Here is a 14,654-nt window from a genome sequence, read left to right as displayed (position 1 = left end):
TAATGATGTGGCTAGTAATGGAGGGGAGGAACAGGATGGAGGAAGATGAGGAAGTAATAAATGGTCTTTCAGTGGTGTTCAATAAATCCCTACTATTGGCATGCTTACTTGTGCTAGGCAGCAGTAATTAAGATTTCAATTGATTTTTACAGCAGCCCGATCCAGTACTCTGGCACTCAATGCAGGCCATATTCAGCAAAAATAAGTATACATAGTGTAAAGGTAAATCACATTAGTACTTATATGACGATGATGAAATGGGAAATTCTCTGTTTGTCTTAAGGTACCAAACTCCAGCTTGCTTGCTCTCCTCTGAGGCATGAAAGTCACATATACTGGTACGGACCCGAGAATGGGCTTGCTTCCCAACAGCCTTTGTGCCAGTTTGCTCCCAGCCTGCACGTGAGGTGAGCCCACAGGCAGAAGTGGTCCCGCTGAAGGGACCAACTCTACTCATCCTCTCACCCAAGGGCTGAGCACACAGGCTGCAACAAGGTAGGAGGTGGGCAGTGTAATTGCATTAGTGCAGTGCTGTCACAGAGCTGATTTGCGATGCCTGGCACCGTACATTGTGCACAGTGCTGCAACTATGTGGCACTGCACCCCGGGAGCCTCCTGGATGAGGCTTGGAGACAACATTGGTGGCCAGGCCAGGCTAACAGTTAACAGCAGGCCTATAGGCAGCACTAAATTGCCCAGTGCTTGATGCAGGGTATGTATGAAACGGCTGCTTTGTGTTTTCATGTGTAAAATAACACTGGGCATCTGACCATCACCACTGCATCCACCAATGCAGGCTGGGTCAGTTCTGGTTAAAAAACCCAAAAGGCTGGCCGTGACTCCAGATGTGACCTGCACAATGCAAGTGCTTCACCCCGCTCACCACAGCGGTGCAGACTGCAGGGGTGGGAGTGGGGCGTTTCTTCCTTCTTCCTCCCCTCCACCTGTAACCAGGGTATTTTGTCAGCCTCTGTTTAATATGCATACTTCTCCCTTGGTTGTTCCCCAGACTCCAACGAGTGTGCTAATTTCCTCAACCAGGGCTTGTCTAAACAACGGTGTTTTGGCTGCTTTAACAAGTGTTGTTCAAGTGTTAAATCCCCCTAAGCCTCATGGAGTTATATTAGTACAAACATTGCCATTTGGGATGCAGTATCTGTATTAAAGCACCTCTTTTGGGCTGTGTACCAGCATCCAGGGTAGCGTGGAATTGAAGAGTGGTAGGTTAAGCTTGCAATGGTTGTGGGACATGTAACCTGTTTTAAAAAGCAAACCTGTCTGTGATAGTTTTATAGGAAGTTAAATAGTTGTGGAGAAAAAAGGTGATGGTAGGACAGGTGATGTCCAAACATATGTCAAGCCATTTAATTATTTCCTGATAGATTTCTTGTCCTAGCAGTCAGGATGTTTGGTGATGTCTTGCTGGTGTAGAGTTGCTTGGTCCTTTTCCTGGCCCATGTCCTTGTTTGAGGCCTGCAGCGTGTGTTGTAGAGATTACTTCTATGCAGGATGGTTATTATAAACTGTATTTACCTGCTAAGATGTTAAAGGACTTGTCTACACCATAGCACCCTTACTGGAGTAATTAGATTGGCAGACCCTCCAAGCACTATAGCAACCATTCCCTCAGCTTCCTTGACATAGCCTCTGTGTCTGGGGAAGCTGTGGCAAAGCAAGGTGTCCATAACTATGTCCACAGCAGAGGTTCTGCAAACACAAGCGTCTTGGTGGCGTGGTGTTGTATTCCCTCACACCCCTTGCTGAGGCTGTGCTCTTAGGAGTAGTTTGGGGAGCTCCTCCCTCCAGCCACAGGGTGCATATTACCCTCTGCTGTGCTGGCAAAATTGTGTGTCTGCACAAGTTTTCTGGAGCTTTATTCCCTCCCTCTCTTATTTGTTATTTGCTTCAGATCTCCACCCTCCTTACAACTGTCCACAAACCCATCTCCTTGGAAACGGCAGAGCTTGTTTATGTGGCAGTAATAAGGAAACTAATTGATGAGTGGCAGCTGCAGGCGCGCGAGGGAGCCATGTTCCACCAGGGGACTTTGGAAAAGCAGGTCTTCGCTTATGCTGACTGACAAAAGGTTAGATGGCGTGAGCAAAAACCACCTTCTTCCTCTGGAGTTTCCAAAGTTGCCGCCTTCTGTTCACAGCAGCGGTAGGAAGCTTGTTGCGTGCTCATATGTGTATTTGTATGGGCTTTGCTAGTCTTTTTTTATCACCAATGTGTAGAGCTTGAGAAGAAATGGGAAAATTGGTAAGTCTGGCTTATTTCTTATTTTGTGGAATACTGTGCTAGTGCACTGTGCCATGCCAGGCCTGTGTCCTCTCCTGTCAGCCCTGACCCTGGCTGTGGCCACAGGACTCTCTCATCCATATATTGAGACTTCTGCTGTCCCTGCTCCATGCCTTTCACTGCCATTGCCCCTTGTGCTGTTGGAGGTGGCCGATGTGCCTGTCCGGCATAGCTGGCCGTTAGAGTCATTTGGGCATCCCTGTGTGGTTTATACTGGTCCTCCAGGAGGGAGCTGTGGAGGCTCATAAATGGCTTGTGTGGCCATAAATGTGGCAGGGTCACCAGGTGGGACCTCTCGCAGCTGCTGACCCAGCGCCGAGAGCTTGTGGCCTGGGCCTGGGCCTGGGCAGGATGGCGTCTCGGCCCCACAGGGAACTGTCTGGAAAAGGCCTGTGAGGCAAAGGTGGCCTGGGCAGCCCCCTTCTTGTGGGTCTGGGGGGCTGTGTCAGTGCCGGGGGGGCCATGCCAGTGCCAGGGGGGCCACCCTGAACTGTGGGATCTGCCCTGAGGGTGTTAGCACACAAAAGCAGCGGTGTCTGGGAGGCGCCAAGTCAAGCAAGCCCTGGCAAAGAGATGCAGATATTGATGTCTCCATGATGACAAGTTGGAGGAGGAAGGAAGTTATTTCTGTGTGCCTTTGGTTTAGTGCATATCTTGAAGAGGTGGTGTGGATGGATGATGATTTTTCTATTTTATACGGCCTTGGAAACAGTGCTGGAAGAGCTGTTCCTGGAAACTTTTTCTGTTATTGAAAACTTTCATCCCTGCCCACACAGTATGAACGACTTTTCCTGGGGTGTGCTTCATCAACAGGTTCCAGACTTGGTTTGGGTTTCTTCCTCCAGTTACTAGATACCTCCTTTGGGTGACTTTCTTGGGAACTAGCATCTGTAGATAGCCTTGCCCAAGTGGGAAGCCTGTTCCAGTTACATGCCCTGTATTTTAAACCAGAGTGATACCATAGTTGTTATATCATTAAACCTTCAAATAACCTGTTTTTCTATCAGCTGAAGCTGTATATACTCTTCATTTCTTACACTGGATCAAGTTAAATGCTTTGTACTAGTTTTCTAGGCAGCTGCAAAGTGATTTAAAACTTGCTTTAACTTCCCAGAGGTATTAGACTAAATCACTTTCTGTAAGTTTCACTGTGCATGTCTTGAGTATTACAGGCTATGGATTCTGAATCAAAGAACAGTTTCATAGGAAGCTTTCTTCAGCCACCAGATAAGATGCTTCCTGCAGCCTTTGCTTATATAGAATCAAAGAAGTTGGCAGCTGTTGGTGGTGACAGGCCTTCTATCCCCAATAACCAAGGTAAAGCCAAAATATGTCCCTAAAGTAGTCTTTTTAATTGTTCCTTGTGAAATACCTTGACCAAACTCCCTGTTCAGTTCTGCTCAGTTCAATGACTTGCTGTGATTACCAGACTGACATTGAGACAGGATGTATATACGTCCTGAGGGAGTAGTCTCCTTGAAGTCATATGTCTGGAATGGAAACTGCTGCAAGTCCTTATAAACTTTGGCTTTGAAAATTGTTTAACTTAAAATCCTCAGACTTCCTCTGAAAGCAAAGGAGAATGCTTCAAACTCAGCAGAAGCAGTTCATGACTTTAAATACAGCAAAAAAAAGATCATTAGTATGGTATGCTGCGTTGAAATTGACTTTGTGTAGTGCTGTTTGATTCCCTCTAGCTTGAAATCACTTCTAAGTTTTTTTTTGTGTGGTATGATTCCTTGGGAGGACTTTTGAATAATGCAGCATGGAAGTTAATCTGTATGAAATATGGGTTGTTGTGTGCCTTGATGGGTGATGACTCTCTGGAGCTCATAGGGCAAATGCTCGATTGCTTAGCATATCTGGAGAGCTCAGTGAATCACAAGGATACCATACTTGGATTTACTATCATGGATAACTTTGCAACATTACACAGACATAGCCTATGTGTGTGCGTGTGATCATTGTTCTACACTTGAAGAATCTGTGACTTCTGTAGTAATCTTTTGTCATACAGAGTTTGAGTTTTTTGGATTAAAATGTTCAGTTTAATGTTATGCAACTAAGTGTTTAAGTAAGGAAATGTTTGCCATGCTAATAGAAAGATGGAAGAAGTGGTTCCACTTCATCTTTCTGCTCTTTGCTATCTGCTTTTTGCTGCTTCTTTGTTTTGTTTTGTTTTGTTTTGTTTTAAATTTTATTCTAACAGGGCTATGGTAAGCTGATTAGAGTTGTTACGGAGCTAGCAATATTTGCTGGGTATTCCTTTACTGAGATAATTGGTATAGGGATACTATCAAGGCTTATAAAATGTCAGAAAAGAAGCTTGACTTGTTACAGAACATGTCTTAAACTTCCACAGCTGTATATCCTTTTCAGAGAGCTAGTAGACTTTTCCTTGTAGCTAAAATTGCAACTTTTATTTTTGTCATAATTTTAACACGTACTGATTTGAGGCTAAAAGCAAAACCTTGCAGACTTGGTTCTATGTTTTAAGGAATCATCAAATACAAGAAATTAGACATTGAATCATTACCTTTCGAAACAATAAAGTTTTTAAAGTGCATCCTTTACTAAAATGTGCCTTTGTATCTGATTTCCCCCCTGTCCTGAGTCTGTTGTTTTGGTTTTTTTTTTTAATCTGTCCACACCAGTTGCATTATGCTGAAACTTGTGACCTTGTATACCTGTGTTCCCTGCTTCTGTGTAAACAGAAGTCCCAGGGTTTGTTATAGTGAGTTTGCAACAATTTCTTTGTGCTTGCTACCATTTGAAGTGAAAATAGTTTTGCTCATAGGACCTGTGCTTTATATATCAGTTATGCAATAAACATGTCCATTTTCTCCCAGGTATGTTCTGTGTGTGTTAGTGTACTGCTGGGGAATATAATTCATTTTAGGGATGATCCTAGGAAGAACATTTACGTAGTATTTTGATGTTTGAAGTGTTTTGTAGTAATAATAATAATAGGAACTGTTACTTAAAGTGTAACTGTTGCCTTGTTTGCTAGCTGTGGTGGCAGCCCTGAAAACTCTTCAAGAAAAGATCCGCCATCTAGAGTTGGAGAAATCACAAGCTGAAGATAATCTGTGCAGCCTCTCCATAGCAGCAGCTCAGTATAAGAAGGCCTTAGAGCATGAATCCTACAAAAAGGACATAGCACATCAAGAACTGATGCAACAGAGGAAAGGTATTTCTCTTGAGTGATAAGGTGTAGCCACAGCAACTCCGAGACTGCATAATCCAGGGAGTGTTTGTTTATTTTGACAAACTGCTAATTAATGCACTCCCCCCTTTCTTTTTTGCTTCAGAACTGGGGAGAGGCAGGAGCCTGATAGTTATGAATCAAATTGAGATCTTGTTTTTATGTATATTAACCAAGTATTGCATAATCCATAAAGCTGTTTTAAAGAATAAGCAGATTTCAGGAGGTATGTTTAACTCCTACAATAAGCAAGCAGCTGCTTACATGTGTAACACTGCTAACTTGAGAGAAGTGAGGAGAAGCGAAGAAACCAGATTCTGTTTGGTTATCTGCTGATATAAATCAAAGTAACTGCAGTGCTCACACCTTTGGAATTCATATTAGGGACTAGCTCTGGAAAAACATCTTTGTTCTCATGTCTTATGTGGTTAAATATATTTTATATATGACTTGTTCAGACTAACAAAACTTTTCTTGCATGTTTTCAAGATAGGGAATTCCTCAATGAGATGACAGACTGGCTAAATGTGTAGCTCCCTCCGATTGCTGAACTGAATGTCTTTGTTTCTCTCTGTAGATGTAAGTGTGCAGTTAAACACAGCACAATCTCGCTGCTCCCTGCTGGAGAAACAGCTGGATTACATGAGGAAAATGGTTTCCAGTGCAGAACTGGAAAAGAAAATTGTTTTAAAACAACAGGTGAAGTCTTTTAGCATACTGACAAAATAATGGTATAGTTAAAAAGTATAGAAATATGTAAGATCTGAACTTTATTATGGCCATCATTTTTCCTCAGCTCTGCTCGGGGTGGTAACAAACAGAAGCAATTTACTGTCTGACTGGCTGATGACAACTGTTCAATGAAATGTATGAACAGACTCCCTAGGTGGAACCCCTGATGAGCAAAACCATGCTAATACTTGCACGTTTGGTAGACAAAAAGGCTGCTGGAAACTTAAGTCTTCTTTGTCTGCCTGTTACTTTTCATCACTTTGCAATTTAAAAATATTAAATTTAAACTAGTTAAGCACCTTTACTGTACTGTGTTTGTTTTTTTGCTGTCTGAAACTATTTCAGTCAGCTGCCCACTCCATTCTTGCTTGCTTTTTTCCAGGCCCAGATTCAGAAGGAGGAAGATCAGAACTGGTTGGAACTGCATGCAAAACTTGAAAAGCTTGAAATACTAGAGAAAGAGTGTCTTAAACTTACTGCTACTCAGAGAATTGCAGAAGTAAGCATGCATGGAATGACAGTCTGAAAGACATTAATTTGAAATAATTTGTATGGCATGCTCTTAATAGTGATGAGTTTTGCAAAAGTTTCCCCTGTTAAAGCTAAGATCGTAAAGCATACCTGACTGAATGCCACCTTGGCTTCATTTGCACGAGTCTTTTTTTTAAGTCTGGGCTTTAAAAATTCCTACAGTCCTGGTTTATCCCAAATTACAATTGCAAGCTACTTCAGACTTCTGATTCGGCATGGCAAACTGAAGTGTGACAAATCATGCTTGTCTTCAAATTCAGGACAAGATCAAACACTTAGAAGAAAAGCTTCATAAAGAAGAGCGTCAGCGTAAGCTAATACAAGACAAAACTGCTCAGGTAGACTGAAAAGGTTTTATTTTAATCTTATTTTTTTAATGACTGAAGAGAGCTATCCTCTCTGTCCAAAATAGCATTTTTTTAAATTACATTTAAACTGCACATGTTTGTTACCCAGGGAGAACTCCTCGAATAGGACCTAGACCAGTTATATACTGCATAGTAGAAAGTTTGCCAGGTGTGTTGCATATTCAGTCAAGGAAGATCCTACTTGGTTTTGTGTTAATGGTACAGTTCGTCAGTCTCAAAGCTGCTATAAATGATCTGGGTAGAGAATGAATTTCCAGAGAATCTGCAACTAAATCAGATAACCTTAACTTACAGTAACTAGAAAGTCGACATATAAGAAACCTTATACCCTAAGTGAGGTTGGTTATTCTGTTTGTTTTCCTCTTTTTGTTAGTATCTGCTGAAATCTAATATACTGGACTATATGTGGAAAAGTCTTTAATCAGTGATACTGTTACATTGTTCATTAACTAAGAGCTTGAATAATTCATTATTCTGTGAAGTCATAGTCAGTTTGTTGCTCCACCATCCATCTAAGAGAGTAATATTTGTCAAAGAGAGCAAAATCAAAGAAACCTTTTGTTAAATGGGCAAAGTAGCTTCAGGTATTCCAAACCTCTCACTTCACCAAGAAGTGGCAGCCATTTTGAAAGAGGGCGGTTGTGGTGGCATTCCCTTGGGGCGGGGTGGGGGGGATGCAGAAATGAAGAATAATATTGAAAGAACCTAGCCATAAACAAAGCTGACAGCTTTAATTAATTAATCACTGCTGTCAGTTTTTATACCTCATCCAAGGATGGTGGGTTTTCATCAGTCCAGGAAGGCTGAAATAACATGCAGATTGTAGCCCACGTATCTGACCACCTCCAGAATCCACCAGAATGACACAGTTGAAAACTTGCAGGTTTTTGGGTTTCTTGCTTAAACTGCTTGCTGCTGCAGAGCAGAAAGCCTAGTATGCAGATTTTATCTTCTGAGAAACATAGTAAGAATGACTTTCCCAGAGCAGATAGTCTGAACTTAGCAGTATTATAAATATTTGCTCAAGAAAGGACTTAGGTGTAGTAAACCGAGTCCTAAGCTAGTATTAGTACCATCTTAGCTCACTGCAGGATCGATTTATGTCTGTTGGATCTGGATTGGGAAACACAGGGTGTGGGGTGGTTCACTTCCTTTTGATGACAGAAAAGCCAGAATAATCTCACTTTTGTGGTGGACTTCCAGCATTGTTTAGCTGGAACTGTTACACGTGCCAAAACAAAGTCCTTGTCCTATGTTTAATTGGGAATGGCTATTATCCTGTTTATCATGGGCCTTTGTATCAACTTCGAACTACAGAACGATCGGAGGATTGTCCAGCAGGTTTGACCTCAATGTTACACAGACAGGCTCAGTTCTCTCTGCCACCAGAATGTAAATTCCAAATGTTTGTACTCCTTGGATATTATGATCAGATCCCCAGCATGCAGCAGGATTGGCTTATCTCCGTTGCTGATTGTTACAGTGGAAAAATACAGCTGCTGCAGATGAATATGAGAATGAAGACTTCTAAGACAGAGCTGCAGGATCTGCCTGATACCCTGCATCCTAGTGATCTGTTCAGTCTTTAAGTGTACCTTATGCCTTCCAAGCAGGACAGATAATAGTGCCCTTAGTTGGTTCTCATCCATGCATGAAAGAGGTAATTAATTAGACCATGTGACTTCATGCTTCTAGTATTACATTAAATGTAATTTGCTTATTCCCACAGCTTCAAACAGGATTTGAGATAAACAGAATTTTGATGTCTTCAGTACCATCTCAAAAGGAACCCAAAAATGAAAACGGGAAGGAGAAAAAAACTAAGGAGGTAACATGAAAGTGTTTATTAGCATACTGCTGCTGATAGCATCTGACTCGCACAGAGATAGGAATTTGTGAAAAACAGTCATGTAAGAGGCACTTGATTTGTCTGCTGCACTTTACTCCATTTCCAAAGTGAAGAACAGTGCTGAGTACCTCTTTTTTTTTATTTTGCTTTGGTAATTAAAACTGGGCTGGGGCTGGTAGCATCTCACTGGAAAACTTTCCCTTACCAGCATGACAATAACCCGCTACAGTCTTACTGCTATCCTCCATTTCCTGTCTTAGCTGTCTTTCAGTTTATCTGGCAAAATTAGTTTCCAAAGCAATTTTAACCAGGCATCTTAAGATGGTGTGTTTGGGGGGGATTGCTGAAATCAAGAGAATTCATTTTGCAACATATGTAACAGGTCAGTCAGAATTTTGCAACTGTGGTTTTGCAAACTTAACTAAGCAGTGCTCAATTTCTTTAATGTCAATCTATTTGTCAAACTATCTGCTAAACGCATCTGGAATAAAATTTACTTGTCTCAGCTGTTGGGAAGTTCCACTCCTTCCACGTACAGGAGGGAAATTACTTTTTTTAAACCAGAGGGAAACTGGTGATGCATTTCACTGCTTGTTTATTGGAATTTTACTTATAGAAAAAGTTTAAGATTGTGCTATTGGGTCAACAGATTGAAATTTGTTGTCTTATTTTTCCTGTCTATCTTATGGCAGAGAAAGCCTACAATGAAGAAAATGCGCCTTTCACAATTACATGTAAAGGCTGGTGAACTACCTTTTGTGGCTGGGAAGGTGGGTGAAACCAGATGTTCTCACTAAGTTGACATCTACAGTTTGAATAAGTCTCTTTACTGTAATTGTTAATCACTTCTGTAAACAACTTAATAATTCTGCTTTAAGTCTGTCAGCTCCAGCCATTCTGTTAGTGCGAACGTACAAAGTGTGTTGCATATTATGAAGCATTGCAATCCACGTATTTCGTCACAAAGCCAAAGAGCAGCTACAACTGGGGTTTCAGGACGCACTGCACTTTCAAAATCTGGATCCTCTTGTTCCACATCACCTGTTGCCACCAGAAGTCTTTCAGACCTTCTGTTAGCCGTACAAGATGAGCTGGGCCAAATGAGCTTGTGAGTACTCATCCCTGCTGTTATGAGTAAAAGTGACTTCAGTGGTAGCCCTGTGAAGCTACAGGTGTGCCATAGTCAAACCTAGCCTGTTTTAGATGTAGGACTACTTGTTGACAGAATGGCCTGAGCAGGCCTGACTGGTAGGACTTTTCTCATTCAAAAAATTGTTTCTATCCTGGTGTTTAACTGATCTTGTGAGCAAGCAACATTCAGCTGGGTTTTTCTTCTTCCACGTCCTATACTTAACTATGCTGCTACTGAAATAACAGCTGCAGTAAATGAAAAATCTTTCAGGCCTGTGCTTTTTAGAAATTTTAAACGTGTTCTGAGGTCTACAGAGTAGGCCAAGAATGTTCTCCTGGAGAAGGCTGCAGAGGAGGTGTTAATGTTGAGCAAGCCTGCAGCATGCAGTCAGTCTGTGTGACAGAATAGGTTAGTACAGCTGTGGCAGGAATCGTCCTGTCACAGCATCTAGCCTATTCCTTTGTGCTCTTTCTGTGTTCCCTCCGTGTGTGCGTACCTGATGGGTCTTTGTGCTGAGACAATCTGGCGTTCATACCCTTTCCTTGTTGACAGCAGGAGAACTTGCCAGTCTTGTAAGGGGGTTGTGAAAGAGGGACAGTCTCCTACCAGAAAATGGGCAGGGTGTGGAAGAAGCTAATGCATTCGATGGGAGTGTATGTATCTTTCTAGCCATGCAAATAAACGTGGGTTACAACTTGTCATGTTCTTAGGCATCTTCCCATTAACGCAAGGTTGTAGAATTGTGGGCCAAAGCTATGTAGTTTGCCATAGTAGGCAAGTCAACATGATGAGCTGTGGTTTGAACAGGGGAGGATGTGTTGGTTAAACCAGTTAGAATGTTGACACTGATTTGAAATCCTTGATGTGTCAGAATTTAAATTGGCAACCAATCTCTTCTTCAAAAAGCGATGTTTAACTTACTCATGGCAATTCAAAGACAGGCTTTTTTTCTTTTTTTTATAGCTTCAACCAATTGCTTTAATTAAACTGTCAAGGAGCAGCGGTTACTCAGAAGTCAAAAAAGAAGCCGTGACCTTTGTAAAGAGGCTATTTATCTAAGAGAGGGCCTCTGTTTCTGACTAGTTCAGATATCTAGGTATCAAGTAGAGCTATGCAATTTCTTTTAATTAAGGTGATTAGTTTAATTAACCAGCACACTTTGCTGCGAATCTTTTTGAGTAGAATATTTTAGTTTGAATAATCTGTCAGAAAAACTAAAACTTAAATGTACTAGTTTAAACAATACTTTTCAGTATTACCCTAAGCTTTCAAAATCTGCACTAAATTGGACAGGAAGTGAAAATACCATACTGCATAGCTGCTGTTTACTTGCCAAATTCTCGTTTTGCATACTATTACACAGGTAGTTGTTATGGCTGTGGCAAGAAGGAGGAATAAGATGCACATCAGCTAGAAATTTGGAATGAGAAAATCAAACCCACTGGAGAAACTTTTTCTTCTCTAGTGTGAATATATTCCAGGGTGAGAGGGTAAATAATGCTAAATTGCTATACTCTGGAAAAAATGGCTAGCAATTCCTGCAATAAACTGAAAGTATTAGAAGAAATCCTAGAAACTATGTCATGACTACTTAGTGTGCTATTCTTGTCTGTAATAGTGAGCATCAAGAACTTCTGAAGCAAATACAGGAGATTCAAGACTCCAAAGTTCGTGAAGACCTAGAACGGCAGCTGGATTGCCTTCTAAAACAAATGGAGATTAAAGGAGAACAAATATCCAAGCTGAAGAAGCGTCAGGCTACTGTAAGATTGAAATATGAACTGTCTAGCTAGTAACACACTAGCTGCCACAACTCTGCCTCCTGTTGTCATTAACTAGAATGTCGCTGGAATGCTTAAGCCAGGGTGTTCCAGTATGGGTGATTATAATTAGGCTACTAGCCTGGTGTTCTTATACCTCCAATTCCTTCTTTCGATCAAGAAAAAATGCTTACAGCTGGCAGCTGGGTATCTGTGCTGGTGGGAAAACTGCCTGCCCTGTGGCAGTTCTGCAGTACAGAGCTGGGTTGCTCAGTCTGTCACTTCTGCTCACTGCGTTAAGACAAACCGTTGAGATTTCATTCCTTTGTGTCCTGTCCCTCTGGGGAATGAGAAAATAGAAGCTATAATTCCTGTACAGACTGGGTTAAATGTCTTTTACAGTACTGAAATACTGAAGCTTTTTATTTAACAAAATAGTCTGTTGACCACAGCTTCTCCAAAGTCACAGCCAGACAAGCCTTTCAGTTTTGTTTAACCCCTAACCTGTATGCGTTCTGTCAGTATTTGTTTTAGAGCTATAGATAACGATTTTTCACACATGCCCATATAAAATCACTCTTCTGTAGATGAACAGCTTATCCCTTTTGTAGCAGTTTGGTTTGGAACATGCGATAAAAAATGCCATCCATAGTTATGTCTGATAGTTTTCTGTTCTTCCATCTTACATTTCAGGATAGATAGACTCACCTGTAAGAACTTTGCTTATACAGGAAACAAACCAAACTCGACGTGAGACCTTATGAAAGGGGGAGGTGATAGTTAATTTAAATCTGACCAATTTTATTCACGTTCATTCTTTGATAGATTTTACTCACTCAAACCTTTTATTGTCCGTGTAATTGCAAGCACAAAAGTGCTTATGTCAAAATAGGCTTGTCAGTGGTGCATGTTAGCAATATGGATAAAGGACATTGACTGTCGAGTCCTCACTGCCTCTCTTGGCAATGTCGACTGTTTTTTTGGATAAATCTCTTCTATTGTTGAGGAGCCAGCAATTATGGTGTTATTCCTTGCCTCAGAATCTTGCTGACTTCATACTCCAGGAACCTTAGACAGTGGACAACAACCGCACCTTTGTTTCTTCCTTTTGCCTATCTTTATGGCTACAGTCTGCCTCCATTTTGGGATGATCAGAAGAGGAATAGGAGATACGATGTGGTGCAACCTTGTTGTCATCCTTGCCTATTATCAGGGTGCAGATCTACTGACAAGTCATCTGTGCCTTATCAGAGCACACGCCTCAGGGTCATGATGTAAATAGCACATTCTTCATGTTTGTCTGTTTGCTTACTCTCCATCCTGTCCTGGTTATCAGTACAGGCCGCTGCTGTAACCCTTGGCCTGTTATCTTTCTTTATGGTCCTTTTGCACACATTCATTTATATTTGTATTTTGTACAGACCAGTCTTAATGTTTCTGATGCATCTTTCTGCTTTTAGAACCTGTCACGCTAAAAATGCTGCAGTCATCTCTGTGTTTCACAGTTAATAACGTGTTCTAGAATGCAATTAAAGTTAATTATTTTTAGAAATGGACTTAAAGCCTACATTGGCATATGGAATGCTTCCAGCCTAATTTTGTCTTCGGGAGTGACCTTTTCATGCCAAGCGCAAGCCAAGACTTACTATTTGACATTTTAAAAACCCATTCTTTAGCAATCAACCTTATTTATTCTGTTTTCCAGTTTTGTTATGAGGCTTCAAAGTAAACTGCTTAGATACAGTAACCGATAATAAACAGTATGCACTTTACAGGTTTGTTGGGCTTTTTTTGGTTAGGCTAGTACAATCTGAAATGGAAAAAGACTGTTGTAAATACAAATTGGTAACAGATGATATTCCATCTCTCTCAAGCAAGCATTTTTACCTTAGGGAGTGGTGGAGTTCAACAACCTATTGAGTGTGGGTGAGGTCAGTTTTCTGTATGCTTTCTGTGTGGGCGAGGTCAGTTTTCTGTAGTGCTTTCTGTTACAGCAAGACAACTGTGTGCAAGTTTTGTAGGTTTTGACTTTCTTTTTTTGTTATGTCCCTTAGACATCTTGAGTTTGGAGTTTGGTAGAAGTCCAGTAAGCTCTGCAGCTGTAGGTCTTCTGAGTATGTTGCATTCTAATTAGTAATCTTTCTTCCTAGGTGCAGAAATTAAAGAGAAAAACTCAGAAATTGAAGCAAGGTGTAGCTCATGTTGAACTACAGTGTGCTGACCAAAAAGAGGCAAAGGAGAGTGCAGTCACTGTAAGGGAAAGTGTGTCTAAATCTTGTCCTGGGCATAAAAGCAGAAGCTGTCTTCAGCTGCTGAGAAATGTGCGGAAACTTCAGTCAACACTGAAAAAAGATGCCATGTGGGAACAATAGGTCTGAAGTTTACTGTGTTAGAAGTTTTTGAAGTTGTCTGACAGCTAGTACATTTTTAATTTCACAAAATACCTTCTAAAAATAAAATAGATACAGCATAGATGTAGATATACATTCTAACTGCCTGCTCACTAGTAGGTCAGTTTGTTCACCTCAGAGTTAACTTTCATGTAGGGCAGTTATAATTCAACTACACTTACTTATAATAAAGTGTTTTAATGGATTAATGAAATGCTTACTTGTTAACTTGTCAAATAAAGTTTTGTACCTTTTTTACACTTAAAACAATATGTGGTCTTTGGTGTTCTCCCTGCTGCCAAGGAGATACTTAGAGCTTGCTTTTCTGGGATGATTTGGGCTAGTGCTTCTGTTCGAATAAAAACAGTGGTTTTCCTTTTCTCTGAAGA

General features: G+C 41.0%; 1 protein-coding gene across 3 annotated transcripts; it reads left to right on the top strand.

Moving 5' to 3' along the window:
• The first annotated feature begins 453 nt into the window (after positions 1-453).
• On the top strand, positions 454-14,433 carry CEP57L1 (centrosomal protein 57 like 1). 3 transcript variants are annotated; one of them, XM_086482438.1, is made up of 11 exons: positions 454-495; positions 3,471-3,615; positions 5,309-5,488; positions 6,081-6,202; positions 6,618-6,734; positions 7,027-7,104; positions 8,864-8,962; positions 9,676-9,753; positions 9,862-10,091; positions 11,734-11,878; positions 14,026-14,433. In XM_086482438.1, exons 2-11 carry the CDS (start codon positions 3,474-3,476, stop codon positions 14,245-14,247), a joined length of 1,413 nt encoding a protein of 470 aa, XP_086338564.1. In that variant the 5' UTR covers positions 454-495; positions 3,471-3,473; the 3' UTR covers positions 14,248-14,433. The 3 variants fall into 3 exon arrangements, with proteins under 3 accessions (XP_086338564.1, XP_086338563.1, XP_086338565.1); XM_086482437.1 differs by lacking the exon at positions 454-495 and adding an exon at positions 2,047-2,086; XM_086482439.1 differs by lacking the exons at positions 454-495; positions 7,027-7,104 and having other exon boundaries at positions 2,822-3,615.
• The last annotated feature ends 221 nt before the right edge of the window (positions 14,434-14,654 follow it).

The sequence above is a fragment of the Leptosomus discolor genome, chromosome 2 (assembly GCF_034619465.1).
Source record: "Leptosomus discolor isolate bLepDis1 chromosome 2, bLepDis1.hap2, whole genome shotgun sequence".
Taxonomy (NCBI): Eukaryota; Metazoa; Chordata; class Aves; order Leptosomiformes; family Leptosomidae; genus Leptosomus; species Leptosomus discolor.
This window is presented reverse-complemented; position numbering and strand designations above follow the sequence as displayed.

Excerpts from the sequence above, each read along its gene's own strand:
- CEP57L1 (XM_086482438.1), top strand. The coding sequence starts at position 3,474 with ATGGATTCTGAATCAAAGAACAGTTTCATAGGAAGCTTTCTTCAGCCA. Across the intron at positions 3,616-5,308 it reads TTCTATCCCCAATAACCAAG|CTGTGGTGGCAGCCCTGAAA; the intron begins GTAAAGCCAAAA and ends CTTGTTTGCTAG. Across the intron at positions 11,879-14,025 it reads TGAAGAAGCGTCAGGCTACT|GTGCAGAAATTAAAGAGAAA; the intron begins GTAAGATTGAAA and ends CTTTCTTCCTAG.